At 46.0% G+C, this 16,205-nt stretch overlaps 1 protein-coding gene across 1 annotated transcript in view; it reads left to right on the top strand.

The window, feature by feature from the left end:
- The window catches only part of SLC7A9 (solute carrier family 7 member 9), a 27,390-nt gene that overhangs the window by 3,842 nt on the left and 7,343 nt on the right, over positions 1-16,205 (top strand). Inside the window, exons 5-11 of the mRNA XM_081806679.1 lie at positions 306-526; positions 775-874; positions 1,605-1,649; positions 2,088-2,211; positions 3,526-3,629; positions 10,053-10,149; positions 11,109-11,258. Coding sequence (XP_081662805.1) covers positions 306-526; positions 775-874; positions 1,605-1,649; positions 2,088-2,211; positions 3,526-3,629; positions 10,053-10,149; positions 11,109-11,258 — 841 coding nt within the window. The remainder of the gene's footprint in view (positions 1-305; positions 527-774; positions 875-1,604; positions 1,650-2,087; positions 2,212-3,525; positions 3,630-10,052; positions 10,150-11,108; positions 11,259-16,205) is intronic.

Raw genomic sequence — 16,205 nt, 5'->3', positions numbered from 1 at the left:
ACTTGGGGAGGGGGTGATGGGGAGGGGTGATGTGGGGTGATGGGGTGACATGGGGAGGGGGTGACGTGTGGGGAGGGGGTGACGCGTGGGGAGGGGGTGATGTGGGGAGGGGGGGTGACGGGGGGAGACGGGTGACGTGGGGGGAGGGGTGACGTGGGGGGCGGCCGCTGGGCCTGGAAGTGCCAGCGACAGGCGAGGCAGGGTCTGCTGGGGGCCAGAAGCCCTGGGGCGGCGCTCACAGGAGGCCTGGCCGCTTCCACAGCGTGGGCACACTCGATGGATAGATGAGGCGGTGGAGAGGGCAGGTTGGGGTGGGAGACCCTCTCCAGGCCCCTGGGGAAGGAGCCGGGGTGCTGGGCCCAAGGGCGCGCCATGTCACCCCCGCTCTGGCTCATTCCAGTGCTCATCACCACGGTGAACTCGCTGAGCGTGCGACTGGGGAGCTACGTCCAGAACGTGTTCACGGGGGCCAAGCTGGTGATCGTGGCCATCATCATCCTCAGCGGCCTGGTCCTCCTGGCCCAAGGTGACCGCAGGCCGGAGGGGAGGGCGGGTGCCACAGGCACAGCCTTGTCCTCCGGAGGTTGTGCTCCCGGGCCTGTCTCTCAGGAAGCCCGGCAGGAGTTCGGCCGAAAGCAGCTGTGGTTTCCCTGCTTTCCAGAGTTTGTGTGACAACCTGAGGTCACGAGTCATGCCCTTCTGTGGCACAGGTGTGAGGCAGGGCCCCAGTCTGGTCCTCTGACACCCACAATTCACTGTCTGGCTTGATTACAGGAAATACAAAGAATTTTGAGAATTCTTTTGAGGGCACAAAACTGTCTGTGGGAGCCATCAGTCTGGCATTTTATAACGGACTCTGGGCGTACGACGGATGGTAAGGCCCCCTGAGACGTCACTCACATCTGGTCGGGGTGTCCCAGGCTACTAGACTGAAGCCAAGGAAAGCAAGGACCCTTCCCTCCTGGGGTTTGGGGGGGACCCTAGCGTTCACCTCCATGTCTCCATTTTGCTCAGCACCGCCCCCCTTCTGTTCTCCTCGGACCCCACAGACACCAAAGCCCCTGCCCCTTTCCCAGCCCTGCAGAGTGGCCCAAGGGCAGGCAGTGGTGGGCCCGGGTCAGAAGCGTCATCAGACACAGATAGGCTCCGCGGGATGGGAGGCTGTCAGGGCTGCCCAGGCACTCAACATGGCAAGAATATTCCGCAGCCCTTCCATTTCAGCTGTGCAAATACGAGGCCTAGTCGATGAAGGAAGAAGCGTGACCCTCTGTGACACTGGTCTTCCCCTCATGCAAAGCAGCTTTCATTCTCCTCTCAGCGAAACTTCCAGTTTTTCAAAGCAGCTTGGGGACTCATTACTCTGATAATTCTGGCAAATTCCCATGATTCCCACAGAGGGCAAAGACTTCTCACTGACAGACGTGCAGACCTTTGGGAGCCCCACCATCATTAGGGCTTTCTCTGAACGCAATTACCCTGAATTCCTGCCAGAGAATTTTCTCTGTGGTGGAGAGTCTGAAATGAGGCCAGCCTTTATGGTGTGTTTTACGATCTCAGCAAAGAAGGCCAAAGTTAGGTCACTCATGTTACTTTTCTTTGCCTAGGAATCAACTCAATTACATCACGGAAGAACTTAGAAACCCTTTCAGGTAAGAAAGCTAAGTCAGGTGGGAGACAGCGGGCTGGCAAGCAGGTTTCTCTTCCCCATGCAAAAAGCAGACCCCCTCCCAGACTGCGAATGGTTCCTCAGAAGCTCGTTTCCATATACTCATTAGAGCTTGGCTGTGCTCTGGGTAGCAGAATAGTCGCTGGGAGGATGGACGAACCCCAGCTTTATCTCGGGTTGATTTTGCTTTATAAACAGTTCAGCCTCACTGCCCTGGAGTCTGAGTGCAGGAGAGTTCTTTCTCATTTGACGATGTCACAGCCCACAGCCCCTGCTGTGGCAGTGGGGACCCCAGCCCACCCCAGGGAGAGGTGGAGGGCTGGCCGGGCGGATGGGAAGAAAGGACAGCACAGAAACTGGTGTTTCCTGTGAGGCTCTCACGTGATGCTCTGGTCCAACCCTGGGTCCCTGCCCCTCCCAGAAACCTGCCCTTGGCCATCATCATCGGGATCCCGCTGGTGACAGGCTGCTACATCCTCATGAATGTTTCCTACTTTACTGTGATGACTCCCACCGAGCTCCTGCAGTCCCAGGCGGTGGCCGTGGTGAGTGCCCAGAGTCTGGGCAGGACGCTCTGGGGGAAGTCACAAATGCCCAAGCTGAGGTACCCTCTGGGGATGAGGGAAATAATGGTCTAGGACCCAGGCAGAGTGAGCAGTTTAGGGCGGCAGCAAAGACCCGCCTGAGGAGAAAGGTGGCCTTCCAGTTCAGTTTGTGGCCTGGGCCCTGACACAGAATGCAGGTGGAGCAGAGCTGGGGTTTTGACAGACACGGATGCGGGCGAGAAAGTTCAGGGGAGGGATCAAAGGAGGGAATTATAGTAACTGTGGAAATTAAGCTGGGCAAGGGGGGGGTCTCAATCACAAGGGAATGGGGAGGGTCAGTAGGAAAGGTGGGGGGGTCCACATGCTGGAGGCCTTGTGGAGGTGGGGTGGGACAGGAAATGAACTGCAAACAGGTGACAGGAATGGGGAGCAGGGAGAGATGTCTTGGTCACAATGAGGTCACTGACCACAAGGAAAGGTGGTTAAGGTGCAGGGAGAACAAGGTCGTTTTGAGTGAGGGGGTCAAGGAAGCGTGAGCCCGGGGTGTTGGAAGGACACTGAAATGATGAAAAATTAGTACAGGGACAGGTGGAGAGGAGATTTCTGTGACTCTTTGTTAGAAGGTCGGGGAGGGACAGTAAAGTATCCCTCAAACTGAGAAGGCACTTTGAGACAAAAACGAAGCACTGACTCCATATAGTTTACACAGGGTTCTATTCAGAGTAACTTCCTGACAGGGGAATCAGGTGGAGGTTGATCCAGGCTCAGTGCAGTTATTCTCTGCAAAGTCTGGACCTTAGTCCACAGATTTTATAGAGTGAGGTGGCACTCAGAAGGGCACTGTGGTGACAGCAAAGGGCTAGCATGCACCCCACTGACAGCCTACCTTTAATTAGATCTTGTGGCACCACCTGTGCACCAGGAAAGGGAAAGACTATGTTCTAACAGAATCCTGGAAGGCCAAAACAAGCCTCCCCACATCCCGACCTTGGCAGGTGTTTCTAAGGTATGGATATTAATCCCCAAGGCACCCTGAACACATAGCCCCAAGAGAGGTCATCCAGCAGACATGAACAAGATGGAGGGCCAAGGATGGAGTCAGTATGGGCAGCTCTCCTGCACTCCGGGGAAGAAAGGCTAAGTTGTTTTCCTCCTGAGAGGTTGTCTACTTTTTCCTTTCCTGGAGGGGAGTCAGAGGCCGTGCCCCCCAGGGCTGGGGGCCCAGCCCCCAGGCAGGGCCCAGCAGCTTCCTTGGGACCCACAGCTCCTGCGGGCCGTGCAAGACCCTCAGGACTCCTCTGCTTCTCTCTGCAGACGTTTGGCGACCGTGTTCTCTATCCGGCCTCTTGGGTGGTTCCACTGTTCGTGGCCTTTTCCACCATTGGTGCCGCCAACGGGACCTGCTTCACAGCGGGCAGGTAGGGGAACCCCGCACTCACCCCGGGAGCAGAGGGCAGCAGAGCCCATCCCACACTTGAGGAAGACAAGACTCAGGGCAAAGGTCCTTAGGGCTCTGCCAGGCTAACACCTCATGGCATAACAGAAAACCCAATGTCTAACTGGAATTTGAATAAAAACTTAAAAAAAAAAAAGAAAGAAAGAAAACCCAAAGTCCTGGAAAGGGAGCAGAAAGCGTCGCCGAGCCTGCACACTGGCACTAGGCATGGTGGCCCCACGTAGCAAGGCTCTATGCTCCTCGGGAGGGAGAAGCACCACCAACTTCAGGACAAGGTGGAGCTTGGGGACACAGGGTGACAGGCACACTGGTGGTACTTTTCACCTTGTCCTGTTTCTCACCTATGGATATTTCTTGAACATCTTCTCCTGTGAATGTATACATAATCGAGATCAGAGAGTAACGTTTTAGGCTTTCAGGCCATGGCAGTCTGTCACTACCCAACTGTGTCTGTAGCACGACAGCAAACAGCTGAGGTCCTGTTCGTCTCAAACGTTACTCACACAAACAAGCATAGCTCGCCAGCCCCACCAACCCTCTGGACCCTCCGGCTCCAGAGACCATTAGCGGCTGCGTCGTATTCCATTTTACGACGTAGCACAATTTCACATAACCTCAGCTCGTGGGCTGAGTGGGGCTGTTTTCATCAACACTGCCCCAGGGAACATTCTGGAACATGTCTTTGCCTGGTTGTCCAGGGTTCTGAATGGATATATTTCTGAGAGTGGAATTGCCACGGATTATACACTGACACGCGATAGACCACAAAGTCTTTCTTCTGAAGCTGTGTCAAAGCAGACTTCCCTTCTTCAGAAGCCTTCAGCTATTCTGGGTCCTTTGCCTTTCTAGATGAATTTTAGAATCTGCTTGTCAGTTTCTACCAAAAGGCCTTCAAAGATTTTGACCAGGGCTGTGTTCCATCTGTAGATCAGTTTAGAGAGGGCTGCCATTTAATTGTTCTAATCTAAGGGCAAGGACCCTCTCCCTTTATTTCGGTCTTAATTTAAAAAAAAAGATGTTTTCTTGAGTAGTTTCAGTATATGGCTCTTGCATATATTTTGTCAGATTCATCCCAAAATATTCATATTTTGGGGGCACCTGGTTGGCTCAGTTGGTTGAGTGTCTGCCTTTGGTTCAGGTCATGGTCTTGGTGTCCTGGGATTGAGCCCTGAATCAGGCTCCCTGCCTGCTCAACGGGGAGTCTGCTTCTCCCTCTCTCTCTGCCCTTCCCCCCTGGCTTGTGCTCTCTCGTGCTCTCTCTCAAATAAAAAATTCATATTTTTTGTGCTATTGTAAATGGTATTTTTTAAAATTTCAGTTTCTGATAAGTTTGTTGCTCATATACAGAAACACAATTTCAATAGCTCTACTGAGGTTTAAATACCATAAAACTCACTTTGCAATTATACAATTCGATGATCTTAGTAAATTTATAAAGCTGTGCAAATATCCTCACAGTCCAGTTCTAGAACATTTCCATCATCCCAAAAAGTTCACTCCTGCCTAATTGCAGTTCATCCCTGCTCCCCGCTCCATCCCTAACTACCACTGACCTGTTCCTGTGTCTGTAACTTTGCCTTTTCTGGACATTTCATTTAAATGGAATGATGCACTGTGTCATTTGCATCTGGCTTTTTTTCACTTAGCATATTATTTTTGAGGTTCAGCCATGTCATAGCATGTAACTGCTCATTCCTTGTAACTGCTGAATTGTATTCCATTATATGGATATACCACATTTTGTTTATCCATTCACCAGATGGAGGTTTGCATTCCTTCTGGCTACTATGAACAGTGCTGCCATGAACATTCACACACATGTGTTTCTGTGGACATATGTTTTCATTTCTCTTAGGTAGCTTCCTAGTAGAAACACTGGCTCAGAGAGTAAATTTGTGACTAACTTTTACAGAAACTGCTTGACGGTTTTCTAAGTGGCTGTTCCATTTTAATTTCCATAAGCCATTCATGAGCATTCCAGTTTCTCCACATCCTAACACTTGGCATTGTCTTTCTAGTGGGTATTAGTCATGTCGTTGTGGCTTTAACTGCATTTCCCTAATGACTAGTGATACTGAGCATCTTTTCATGTGCTGATTAGCCATTTTTTTTTCATGTGTCATGCTTTTGTTATCATATCTAAGAGCCTTTGTGCAACCCAAAGTCACAAAGATTTTCTCTTCTGTTTTACCCTAGAAGTTTTTTTTTTTAATAGATGTAGCTCTCACACTTAGATTTATGATCCATTCTGAATTAATTCTGTATAGTTCTGTACCTGTGCAGCTTGGGGGTTGGCCAGAATTATGACTGATGTTGGATAGAATTTTTGTGGGGTCACATCCAAGATTTTTGCTTCCTGGTATCTGAGTTTTCTATGTCACATAGACAAACCTTCCTCCTTTCAAGAATACCCACCTGTGTTTTCTTCCAGCATTTTACTTTAGCTCTTTGATCACCCTGGAATATATTTTGATATGAGGCATAAATCTCACTTTTCCCCCTCAAACTTCTACCTGTCGTCCTGATATTATTTATTGATAGTCCATCCTTTCTCCTCCTGGTTTGAATGCCGTCATTCTCATGCCCAGGGTGCTGGGTTCACTCTGCTTCACAATGGGCCCCGTCCTGTGCTATCACTGTGCATAGGGATGCTTCCCAAACCCCCTCAGGTAACATCGGGAAAAACCAGTGCTCCCATGTCCGTGCTCCACTCCTCCTTGCCTGCTCAGCCCTCCAGCCACACTTGCAATGACTGTGTCCAGTTCCAAGTGTCCGCTTGCTTTCTGAGCCCATGGAATTTACAGAGAGGTTTGTGAGCGCTGAGGGGTTTAAAGCATGAGGTTACAGCACCACCTGGAGTCTGTCTCCCTCCATCTGGAGACTCCTTTCCTCCCAGTTTCATGGGCTTGTTCTGGGAACTAACTCGATGCCATGCTTATGTCTTTTTCAAAGTTCAAATATGTAGTTTTATTTATTTATTTTTTAAAAGTTTATGAGAGAGAACATAAACAGAGGGAGAGAGAAGCAGACTCCCTGCTGAGCTGGGAGCCCGACAGGGGCTTGATCCCAGGACCTGGAGATCATGACCTGAGCCAAAGTCAGACACTTAACCACCTGAGCTACCCAGGCACCCCTCAAATATGTAGTTTTAAATAGACAGGCTCTTTTGGCCTATGTATTCCTCACTTCTCATTTTATTGTATTGTAGTCAGAGTGTGGGATCTTTATGATCTCACTTTTTTTTTTTTTTAAGATTTTATTTATTTATTTGACAGAGAGAGACACAGTGAGAGAGGGAACACAAGCAGGGGGAGTGGGAGAGGGAGAAGCAGGCTTCCCGCCGAGCAGGGAGCCCGATGTGGGGCTCCATCCCAGGACCCTGGGATCATGACCCGAGCCGAAGGCAGATGCTTAACGACTGAGCCACCCAGGCGCCCTAATGATCTCACTTCTTTAGAAGCTTTATGCCTTCCCTGAAGTGGCTTACTGCAGTTTTTATAAATGCTTCCTAGGGTCTTGAAAATAAGGTATATTGTGTTTACATTCTTGATTTTTATATCATTGTCAAGCTTGTGCCTTGACTGTTCAAATCTCCTGCTCTCAGTGGATTTGTTGAGTTTGGCCTTCTATGTTTCAAGGGCTCCAGTTTTGGCATCTTCTTGGTAGACGGCTTCTGTTTTCAGTGGGAACTCTCTTTGCCTTAAATTCTGTTTTGTACAATATTGCTCTTGAAGACTCTGCAGGCTCTAGGCTGCTACTTCGGGTAACACATCCCACCCCTTGTATCTTCCACCCTTGGCATCATGGGGCTTTGGCTTGTGTCTCTTTCAACAACCCCCCAGGTTGTCTCCTGCCCGGGCAAGCAACATCTGACCACAGTTGATGTGATTCCTATTACAGTGGGATTGATTTCCAACATACTGTGTTTTCTTGGCTTTTGAAAAATCTTATCCTGATTTATTATCCATCAAATGTCCTTTCTTTTTTCTACTGATATGGAAGTTTTATTTCTCTCTTTTAGCAATTACTCTTCAAATTTAACTCAAATACCTAAGAGAGTCTGTCAGCATCTCCATTCTCCCCCCTCTCCTGTGAGGGCTCCCCCTTTTGCACTGTCCAGTAGATGAGCTGCACCTTGTCTATAAATCCGCCCCTCCAGAAAAAGTTCATCCTGACAAGAATTAAAAATGTATGTACTTACATCCATACCAACATGTTTTACTGCTGTTTCCTTAACACCTGCTTCTTCAATCAACTCCTGAGTTCAGTTTCTTTCTGCCTGTTGGAGTAGACCAAATAGTTTCCAGTGAGGACCGGAGAACAGAAAATGTGTTGTAGTTATTGTTCACCTACAAATGTATTTATTTTGCCCCTAGTCCTGAATGATAGTTGAGCTATACAGCACCAGAATCTGAAAACCAATGTCCCTCATCGCTTTGAACATAGTCTCATGCCAAGTCTGCTATCGTTCTGCTTGTCCTAATTTTGTAGTTAATCTTTTAAATTTGGAAGCTTAAGAAATTTTTTTTCCTTCCACACTGTTTGTATCTGGGTATGTTTTTATCTTGAGCTGGGTTTAATGTGAAAGCTGTTTTTCAGTTCCGTGAAAGCTCTCTACTCTTCCAGTTTGCCTTACCCCATTCAACATATTCGGGCTTCTCCTTGTTTCTTCTCTCAATTTCCTGTCTACATTTTCCATTTCTCTACCCTTCATAACTCAGATCTAGGTTGTTTTTTTTTTTTAAAGATTGTATTTATTTATTTAGAGACAGAGCACAAGTGAGGAGAGGGGCAGAGGGAGAGAGAATCCTAAGCACACTCCGCGCTGAGCATGGAGCCCGATGTGGGGCTTGCTCTCATGACCCTGAGATCATGACCTGAGCCAAAATCAAGAGTCGGACACCTAACTGAGCCCCCACAGGCGCCCCTCTCAGATCTAGTATCTTTTATTATAATTAGAACATTAAAATTTTAATTCAATTAATATATAATGTATTATTGGCTTCCGAGGTAGAGATCAGTGTGATTCATCAGTCTTATATAACACTCAGTGCTCCTTACATCACGTGCCTTCCTTAATGTCCATCACCCAGTTACCCCATCCCCCCACTCCCCTCCAGCAACCCTTCAGTTTGTTTTCTATGATTAAGAGTCTCTTATGGTTTGTCTCCCTCTCTGATTCTGTCTTGTTTTATTTTTTCCTCTCTTCCCCTATAATCCTTTGTTTCTTAAATTCCACATATGAGATCATATAGTTGTCCTTCTCTGATTGACTGATTTTGCTTAGCATAATACCCTCTAGTTCCATCCACATTGTTGCAAATGGCAAGATATTTTTTTGAAGGCTGAGTCATATTCCATTGTATATATATGCCACATCTTCTTTATCCATTCATCAGTTGATGGACATCTGGGCTCTTTCCACAGTTTGGCTATCGTGGACATTGCTGCTATAAACATCGGGGTGCACATACCCCTTCGTATCCCTACATTTGTATCTTTGGGGTAAATCCCTAGTAGTGCAATTGCTGGGTCGTAGGGTAGCTCTATTTTCAACTTTTTGAGAAACCTCCATACAGTTTTCCAGAGTGGCTACACCATCTTACATTCCCACCAACAGTGTAGGAGGGTTCCCCTTTCTCCGCATCCTCGCCAACATCTGTTGTTTCCTGACTTGTTAATTTTAGCCATTTCGACTGGTGTGAGGTGGTATCAGATCTAGTTTCCAATGTATTTTTTTCACTTTGAACCTAGATTAACAACTGTTGATTACATTCTTAAGTTATGGTAATTTTTTATTTTTTAAAAATTCTGTTTGGCTTTTTCCCCCTTTTTCTCTCTTCAACATTTTAAACATAGTCTTTCAGATTTCTGAATCACCAGGAGTTCTTGGGAGTGGGGGTGGGGGGACTAAGCCATTTGTTTGCATCTGCTGACCCACCCTTAATTCATCTTTTGGGTTTTTTGTTTAATATGGAAATTCTGTACAGCGTGGATCTAGGAAGTACCAGGCGCCTCTGTGTTTGCCTCTGTCTGCTCCAAGCACGGGGGTCCGCTGGTCCCGGACTGGTTTTTCCCTTACGTGAAAGCATAATTTTGAGGACACAGGAGTAGGTGTCTCCTCCTGAAAGGTCCTACCCAAACCCTAAGCCAGCCCCCAGCTCTCCCCTATGTAGATGACCCACGGCACCGGGATGCCTCGCTCTCAGGGGCATTTAACCACCTCACTCACTTCCCCAAAATTCACTCACCTCCCTGAGACCACCTCCCACTGAAGATGCCAGGTTCCAATTCAGTCCCTGTCTCCGCGGCTTTGGTAGTGACTCCCAGTGATGGTACAAGAGCCACACGCCCATCCATGAGGCCTCCATTACTGTTTTTTCAGACTTGTGTACGTGGCGGGCCGGGAAGGCCACATGCTCAAAGTGCTGTCCTACATCAGCGTCAAGCGCCTGACTCCAGCGCCTGCCATCATCTTTTATGTAAGTATGAGTTGTGCCAGCAGACACCCCCTTAAAGGCAGAGGGGCCCTGAAGGAACCCAGTATTGCTAAGCCCAGTGGTTTTCACATGACCCAGGCTCCCTTGCTCCTCGACATGAAATAGGTGAAAAAGCCCATGACAGTTCAAACATTGCCCAACACGTCTGCTCCTTGTTCTGAATTTGTCCGTGAAAGACACTGTTTGACTCTTCCAACTTCCTACCCTCTACACTCCTTACATGTACATCTGTATGTCTGGGTCCCTGGTAACAAACTATACAAAACCCCACTAGCTTACAGAGAAGGAGAATAAGGCATTCATGAGGTGGTTACTGATAAGTACTTCTTATGGCCCCATAATTTAGACGTCATGGCGCCCCTGCGCAGTAGAGGCCCTCTGACATCCTCTAATTGGAGTTTCTCAGTGGGTGACAGTCCTTGGTGGTGTGCCACTGTCTCTGGCACCTGCGGACCGTCCAAGCCCAGCCTCGGGGCCAGACTCCTTCCACCCGGAAGGAGAAGCACTACTCTCCATCAGCCTATTCCCTTTGAAGATGAGGAGAGGCCTCCTGGGACAAGGCCCAGGCCACACAGCTAAGGCGGGTCCAGACCAGGCTGAGACAGGCTGAGTGTTGCAGCCCAGGCAGGGCCCTTTCCCCTGACGAAGACTCTCTGGCAGGAACATTTACCATCAGAAAGCTGGTGCGGTGTACATGCATACCTTGTTTTTTCCCCTGCTTAAAATGGCAACTTCAAAGAGTCACACGTTTTCCAAGTCCTTTCCATCGGGATTCAGGGAGAACACTCACCATAGCCAAAGCCTGGTTTAACCCCAACTATAAAGGGATGCATAGGTTTCTTTCATGCTGGCATGTTCATTCACAGGAGACACTGCTTCTCCAGTCTCCTGTGACGTGACAGGGATCCTGTGACCTAAGAATTCACTCTTCCTTCCACTAGGGTATCATAGCGACTATTTATATCATCCCTGGTGACATAAACTCATTGGTCAATTACTTCAGTTTTGCCGCATGGCTGTTTTATGGCCTGACGATTCTGGGATTGGTTGTGATGAGGTTTACGAAGAAAGACCTGGAAAGGCCTATCAAGGTAGGTTTTGTGCCCCAGATGTCACGAGTGGCTTTGATTCCTTGAAATGGATTAAAAGTAAGTACTTGAAAATCTAGGGGCATGCTTTCTATTTCCAACCTGACTCTACTGTGCCCTTGAACATCATAGTTTAGAGTGGTGTTTGCTCCTGAATTCTGGCCCTAGACCCATTCCTGTGTGGGCAACCACTAATAATCTAATCTGCAAACTGGGGTTCCCTGCCATCTCTCTGCACAGCTGGAGTAGGTCTATATGCCAATGCAAGAAGAATTTATTTTGTTTTGCTTGCGTTAGAGGCTTTTGCTTTGTTTTGTTAACAACTGTACTACTGACTTCTTACAACAACTGCAGATATAAGAACAAGGTAGGGAAGCTGAGGGCTTAAATAAATAGGACAAGAACAGGATGTTGTCCTTCTGGCCTGGTAGCCTATCACCAAATCTCCAGAGTCAGCTGAGACATGGAGGTTGGCAGTCCCACCTCGATTAGGTTATCTGGCAGGCAAAATCATGATGGTAGAATAGATTTTTCATCTGCACAAAACCCCTCAAACAAATAAAAAGGATTTGAGAGAAAATAATGAAGATAGGGAAAGAAGGCTCTAACACATGTATAATTGGAGCTCCTGAAGAAGAAAATAAAAGCAACAGAATTTTTTTTTTTTTTAAAGATTTATTTGATGGGGAGGACAGAGAGAATGAGCAGGGCGGTGGGTGGAGAGAGAATCCTCAAGCAAACTCCTCGCTGAGCAAGGAGCCCAACATGGGGCTCGATCCCATGACCCGAGATCATGACATGAGCTGAAATCAAGAGTTGGCTACTCAACTGAGCCACCCAGGTGCGCCCCAAAACAATAGAATTCTTTAGAACTATAATTCAAAAAACATTTCCTGGGACAGATGGGAGAGTGGGAGGGGAGTATGAAAGGAGGGGACCAGAACCAACATACCAGAAGGCATACAGCATCACTGGAGAATCTGAGCTAGAATGGGCAACAGGGAACTATATTCTGATTAAATTATGGAGCTTTAAAAGATCATGCTTTGAGTATCTACTCCTCCTTTCATGCCCTTCCCAGACCCCAATTCACTTATAAAGGAAAGAAATTAATATAGGGATTAGGATTCTCATCAGCAACACTTCATACCCTGAGATAGTGGAGCACATATTTATGGTATTCAAAGAGAGAAAATATAAGCCAAAGATTTTATATCCAAACTGACCTCAAAGAATAAAGTGACCAAGGGGTGCCTGGGTGGCTCAGTTGTTTGAGGAGCCAACTCTTGGTTTCAGGGTTGTGAGATCGAGCCCCATGTCAGGCTCTGTGTTCAGCAGGGAGTCTGTTGTGGATTCTCTCTCTCCCTCCCCCCTCCCATGCATGCTCACTCTCTCTCGAATAAACAAATCTTAAAAAAAAAAAAAAAAGAATAAAGTTACCAATATGAAACATCTCAAGGCATGGATGGCTACAGGAGACCTTCAGGAGGAATCATCTAGAGAACAAGCTTCAGAAACCAAAAAGTCAGTGGCACAAGGTGAATACACTTAACTACAGAATTGGAATAAATGATGGGAGATAAAGGGGACACAACAAAGATGCAAATATCAAGCACTGACAATATCCTATGACAAAAATGGAAGAGAAAGCATATGAAAGTGTGCCAGTTAAGGAAAGCATGCCAAGGAAACTGCCCTAGGCTACCATCTAAAATTAGACATGAGGAAGAAAGGGAAGAATCCCTAGCTAACTGTTACTGCTTATTATAGATAGTATGTAAAAAAGAGGAGAGTAAGGTGTGATATTTACTATTTATAATGGCAACTCTCAGAACAAAAACAGCATTTATAGATCCCAAAAGATATATCCAAAATAAATATACACACACACATATGCAAGAGACCAGATCATAAAAGACCCGCTATATAAAGACACCAATAGGGAAACAAATCAGAATATCATCCTGGTTAACATTTTCTTGGTAGAATGCATATTAGGGTTCTTTTTATTTATTAGTTTTTAACACCCCAAACTTTCTAGACTCTATAAATCCCTTAATACTCCTATTTCTAGCTACTAGTTATATGGGAACACTAATAATAATTATTAAATCAAGACTTATTTAAATTTATCAATTATAATTATTAAATTATTGGTTTAATTATTTTTTAAATGAAGTCTGAGTCTTTTATTTCTTAAAAAAAGATTTTATTTGAGAGAGAGAGAGAGCACAAGCGGGGGGCAGATGCAGAGGCAGAGGGAGACTCCCCGCTGAGCAAGGATCATGATGCGAGGCTCGATCCCAGGACCCTGGGATCATGACCTGAACTGAAGGCAGACCCTTAACTGAGCCACCCAGGCGCCCCTTAATTTAATTATTTAATAATTATTAATATTTAAATCCCAAAATGTAATATGGTATTTTCAAGACATGTGTGAGGAAAGTTTCAAATTGCACTCCAAATCCAACACAATTCAGAGCTGTGTGTAGGCGCCCTGACAAATGAGTCATGTGTCACTCATGCTGGGAGACTGTGTCACTTCATCAAAGGTAACCACTTGTTTACCACCATGCTAACTGGCTGGTCAGCAGGAAATCACCTTTAAAGCAGTTTACTTCCTGGTATAGAGCACGTTGGGTATTTATACGCATTTACTGTGTTTTAGTTATCTTTGAGGACATTGGTTGGGAATTTGGGGTTTCCTGTGATACATGATCTTTTTTTTCCCATATAAAATAAGGGAAATGGGGGACACCTGGGTGGCTCAGTCAGTTAAGCGTCTGCCTTCGGCTCGGGTCATGATCCCAGGATCCTGGGATTGAGCCCTACACCCCTACCTCCCTGCTCAGGAGGGAGCCTGCCTTCTCCCCCTGCCTGCCACTCTCCCTGCTTGTGCTCTCTCTGTCAAATAAATAAATAAAATCTTTAAAAAATAGAATAAAAGAAAAGAAATGGGCCTCAGGTGAGAGTTTTCCCCGCAGAATGTCACTGTTTAAGGGCAGAAAACTAATAATAAGCAGAAGCCTACATATAGGAATAGAGAACAGTGTGGAGCCCAAACTTGTCAGTTACACGAAGAAACTGGCTTATTCAGTTTAAATGAGCCTAAACCAATCATTAAAGGGAAAAGATTTTTCAGGCAGGTTTACAAAGCTGTGAGAAAAAAGGATAAGCAAAATACATACCAAGCAAATGAAAATACACCTAAAACAGGGGTTGTGATCTTATCAGACGACAGAACTGCCCAAAGCACAAGACACTTCAGTGTCTTTAGTGATGCTAACGGCTAAAATGCACAATAAAGAGATGGCGGACATGAAAACTTACTCACCAAATCACACAGCAGTCATTGTTATGAAGCAGGAACTCCAGCAAGTACAAGGAGACACAGACACACACCCTAACAGCGGGCTTTAACGGGGCTCCCGTCAGTCCAAGACAGACCCAGACATCTCACTGGTACAGGTGACAAGCCCTAAATAGAACAAGGCAGATCTGGGGCGCCTGGGTGGCTCAGTTGGTTAAGCGACTGCCTTCGGCTCAGGTCATGATCCTGGAGTCCCTGGATCGAGTCCCGCATCGGGCTCCCTGCTCGGCAGGGAGTCTGCTTCTCCCTCTGACCCTCCCGACCCTCCCCCGTCTCATGCTCTCTCTCTCTCAGTCTCTCTCTCTCAAATAAATAAATAAAATCTTTAAAAAAAAAAAAAAAGAACAAGGCAGATCTTAGAGACCGTTCCAGACTCTGAATCCCCAAAACAGCAAACACACCTTTTCAAGTGCGTACGGGACATGTCTGAAAACTGACAAATGTCCCAAAGAAAACCTTGATAAAACATGAGTAATAAAGACATACCACATTCTCTGTCCATAATGCAATAAAACAGGAAATTAATGTAAAAAATTTCAACTTTTCAGTCCAATAGGAAATGAAAGTACATAAACTCCTAAAAATAATAAGACATTATCTATGATCAGTGCTTTGAGGAAGTTTTGTTGCATTAAATACAATAACAATGAAAACAAATTAAAAAGGCAACTCAAAAAGCAAGAGAAAGAACAAAAAACCAAAAGAGTGTATAAGGAATTGATAAAAAAAAAAGAATTTAAGATTCTTAATTGGATCATCTGGTTTTTGGAACTTCCCTGGATTTTGGATTCTGATGAGAATTTGGATTCTGATGGGGTTAGTTTTAGTAACTTTACATTTTCCCAGAAAATTGTCCATTTCGGGCGCCTGGGTGGCTCAGTTGGTTAAGCGACTGCCTTCGGCTCAGGTCATGATCCTGGAGTCCCGGGATCGGGTCCCGCATCGGGCTCCCTGCTCGGCAGGGAGTCTGCTTCTCCCTCTGACCCTCCTCCCTCTCATGCTCTCTGTATCTCATTCTCTCTGTCTCAAATAAATAAATAAAATCTTTAAAAAAAAAAAAATTGTCCATTTCATCACATTTACTTAATATGGAGTTGTACAAATTAGTTTTATTATTTTTTTTTAATTCCTATGTTCTGGAGATTATTTCCCCATTTTTGTTTCTTATTTTTGTGTTCTTATTTCGTTTATTTTCTTCCTCTCATTTTTTAAAAATTTTTTTATTCTTATGTTAATCCCCATACATTACATCATTAGTTTTAGATGTAGTGTTCCATGATTCATTGTTTGTGCATAACACCCAGTGCTCCATGCAGAATGTGCCCTCCTCAATACCCATGACCAGGCTAACCCATCCTCCCACCCCCCTCCCCTCTAGAACCCTCAGTTTGTTTTTCAGAGTCCATCGTCTCTCATGGTTCGTCTACCCCTCCGATTCCCCCCCTTCATTCTTCCCCTCCTGCTACCTTCTTCTTCTTCTTTTTTTTTTTCTTAACATATATTGCATTATTTGTTTCAGAGGTACAGATCTGAGATTCAACAGTCTTGCACAATTCACAGCGCTTACCAGAGCACATACC

The sequence above is a fragment of the Leptonychotes weddellii genome, chromosome 16 (genome assembly GCF_054177405.1).
Source record: "Leptonychotes weddellii isolate Sample4059 chromosome 16, ASM5417740v2, whole genome shotgun sequence".
NCBI lineage: Eukaryota > Metazoa > Chordata > Mammalia > Carnivora > Phocidae > Leptonychotes > Leptonychotes weddellii.
Note: the sequence above shows the minus strand (reverse complement) of the source record. Positions and strands in the feature narration are given on the sequence as shown.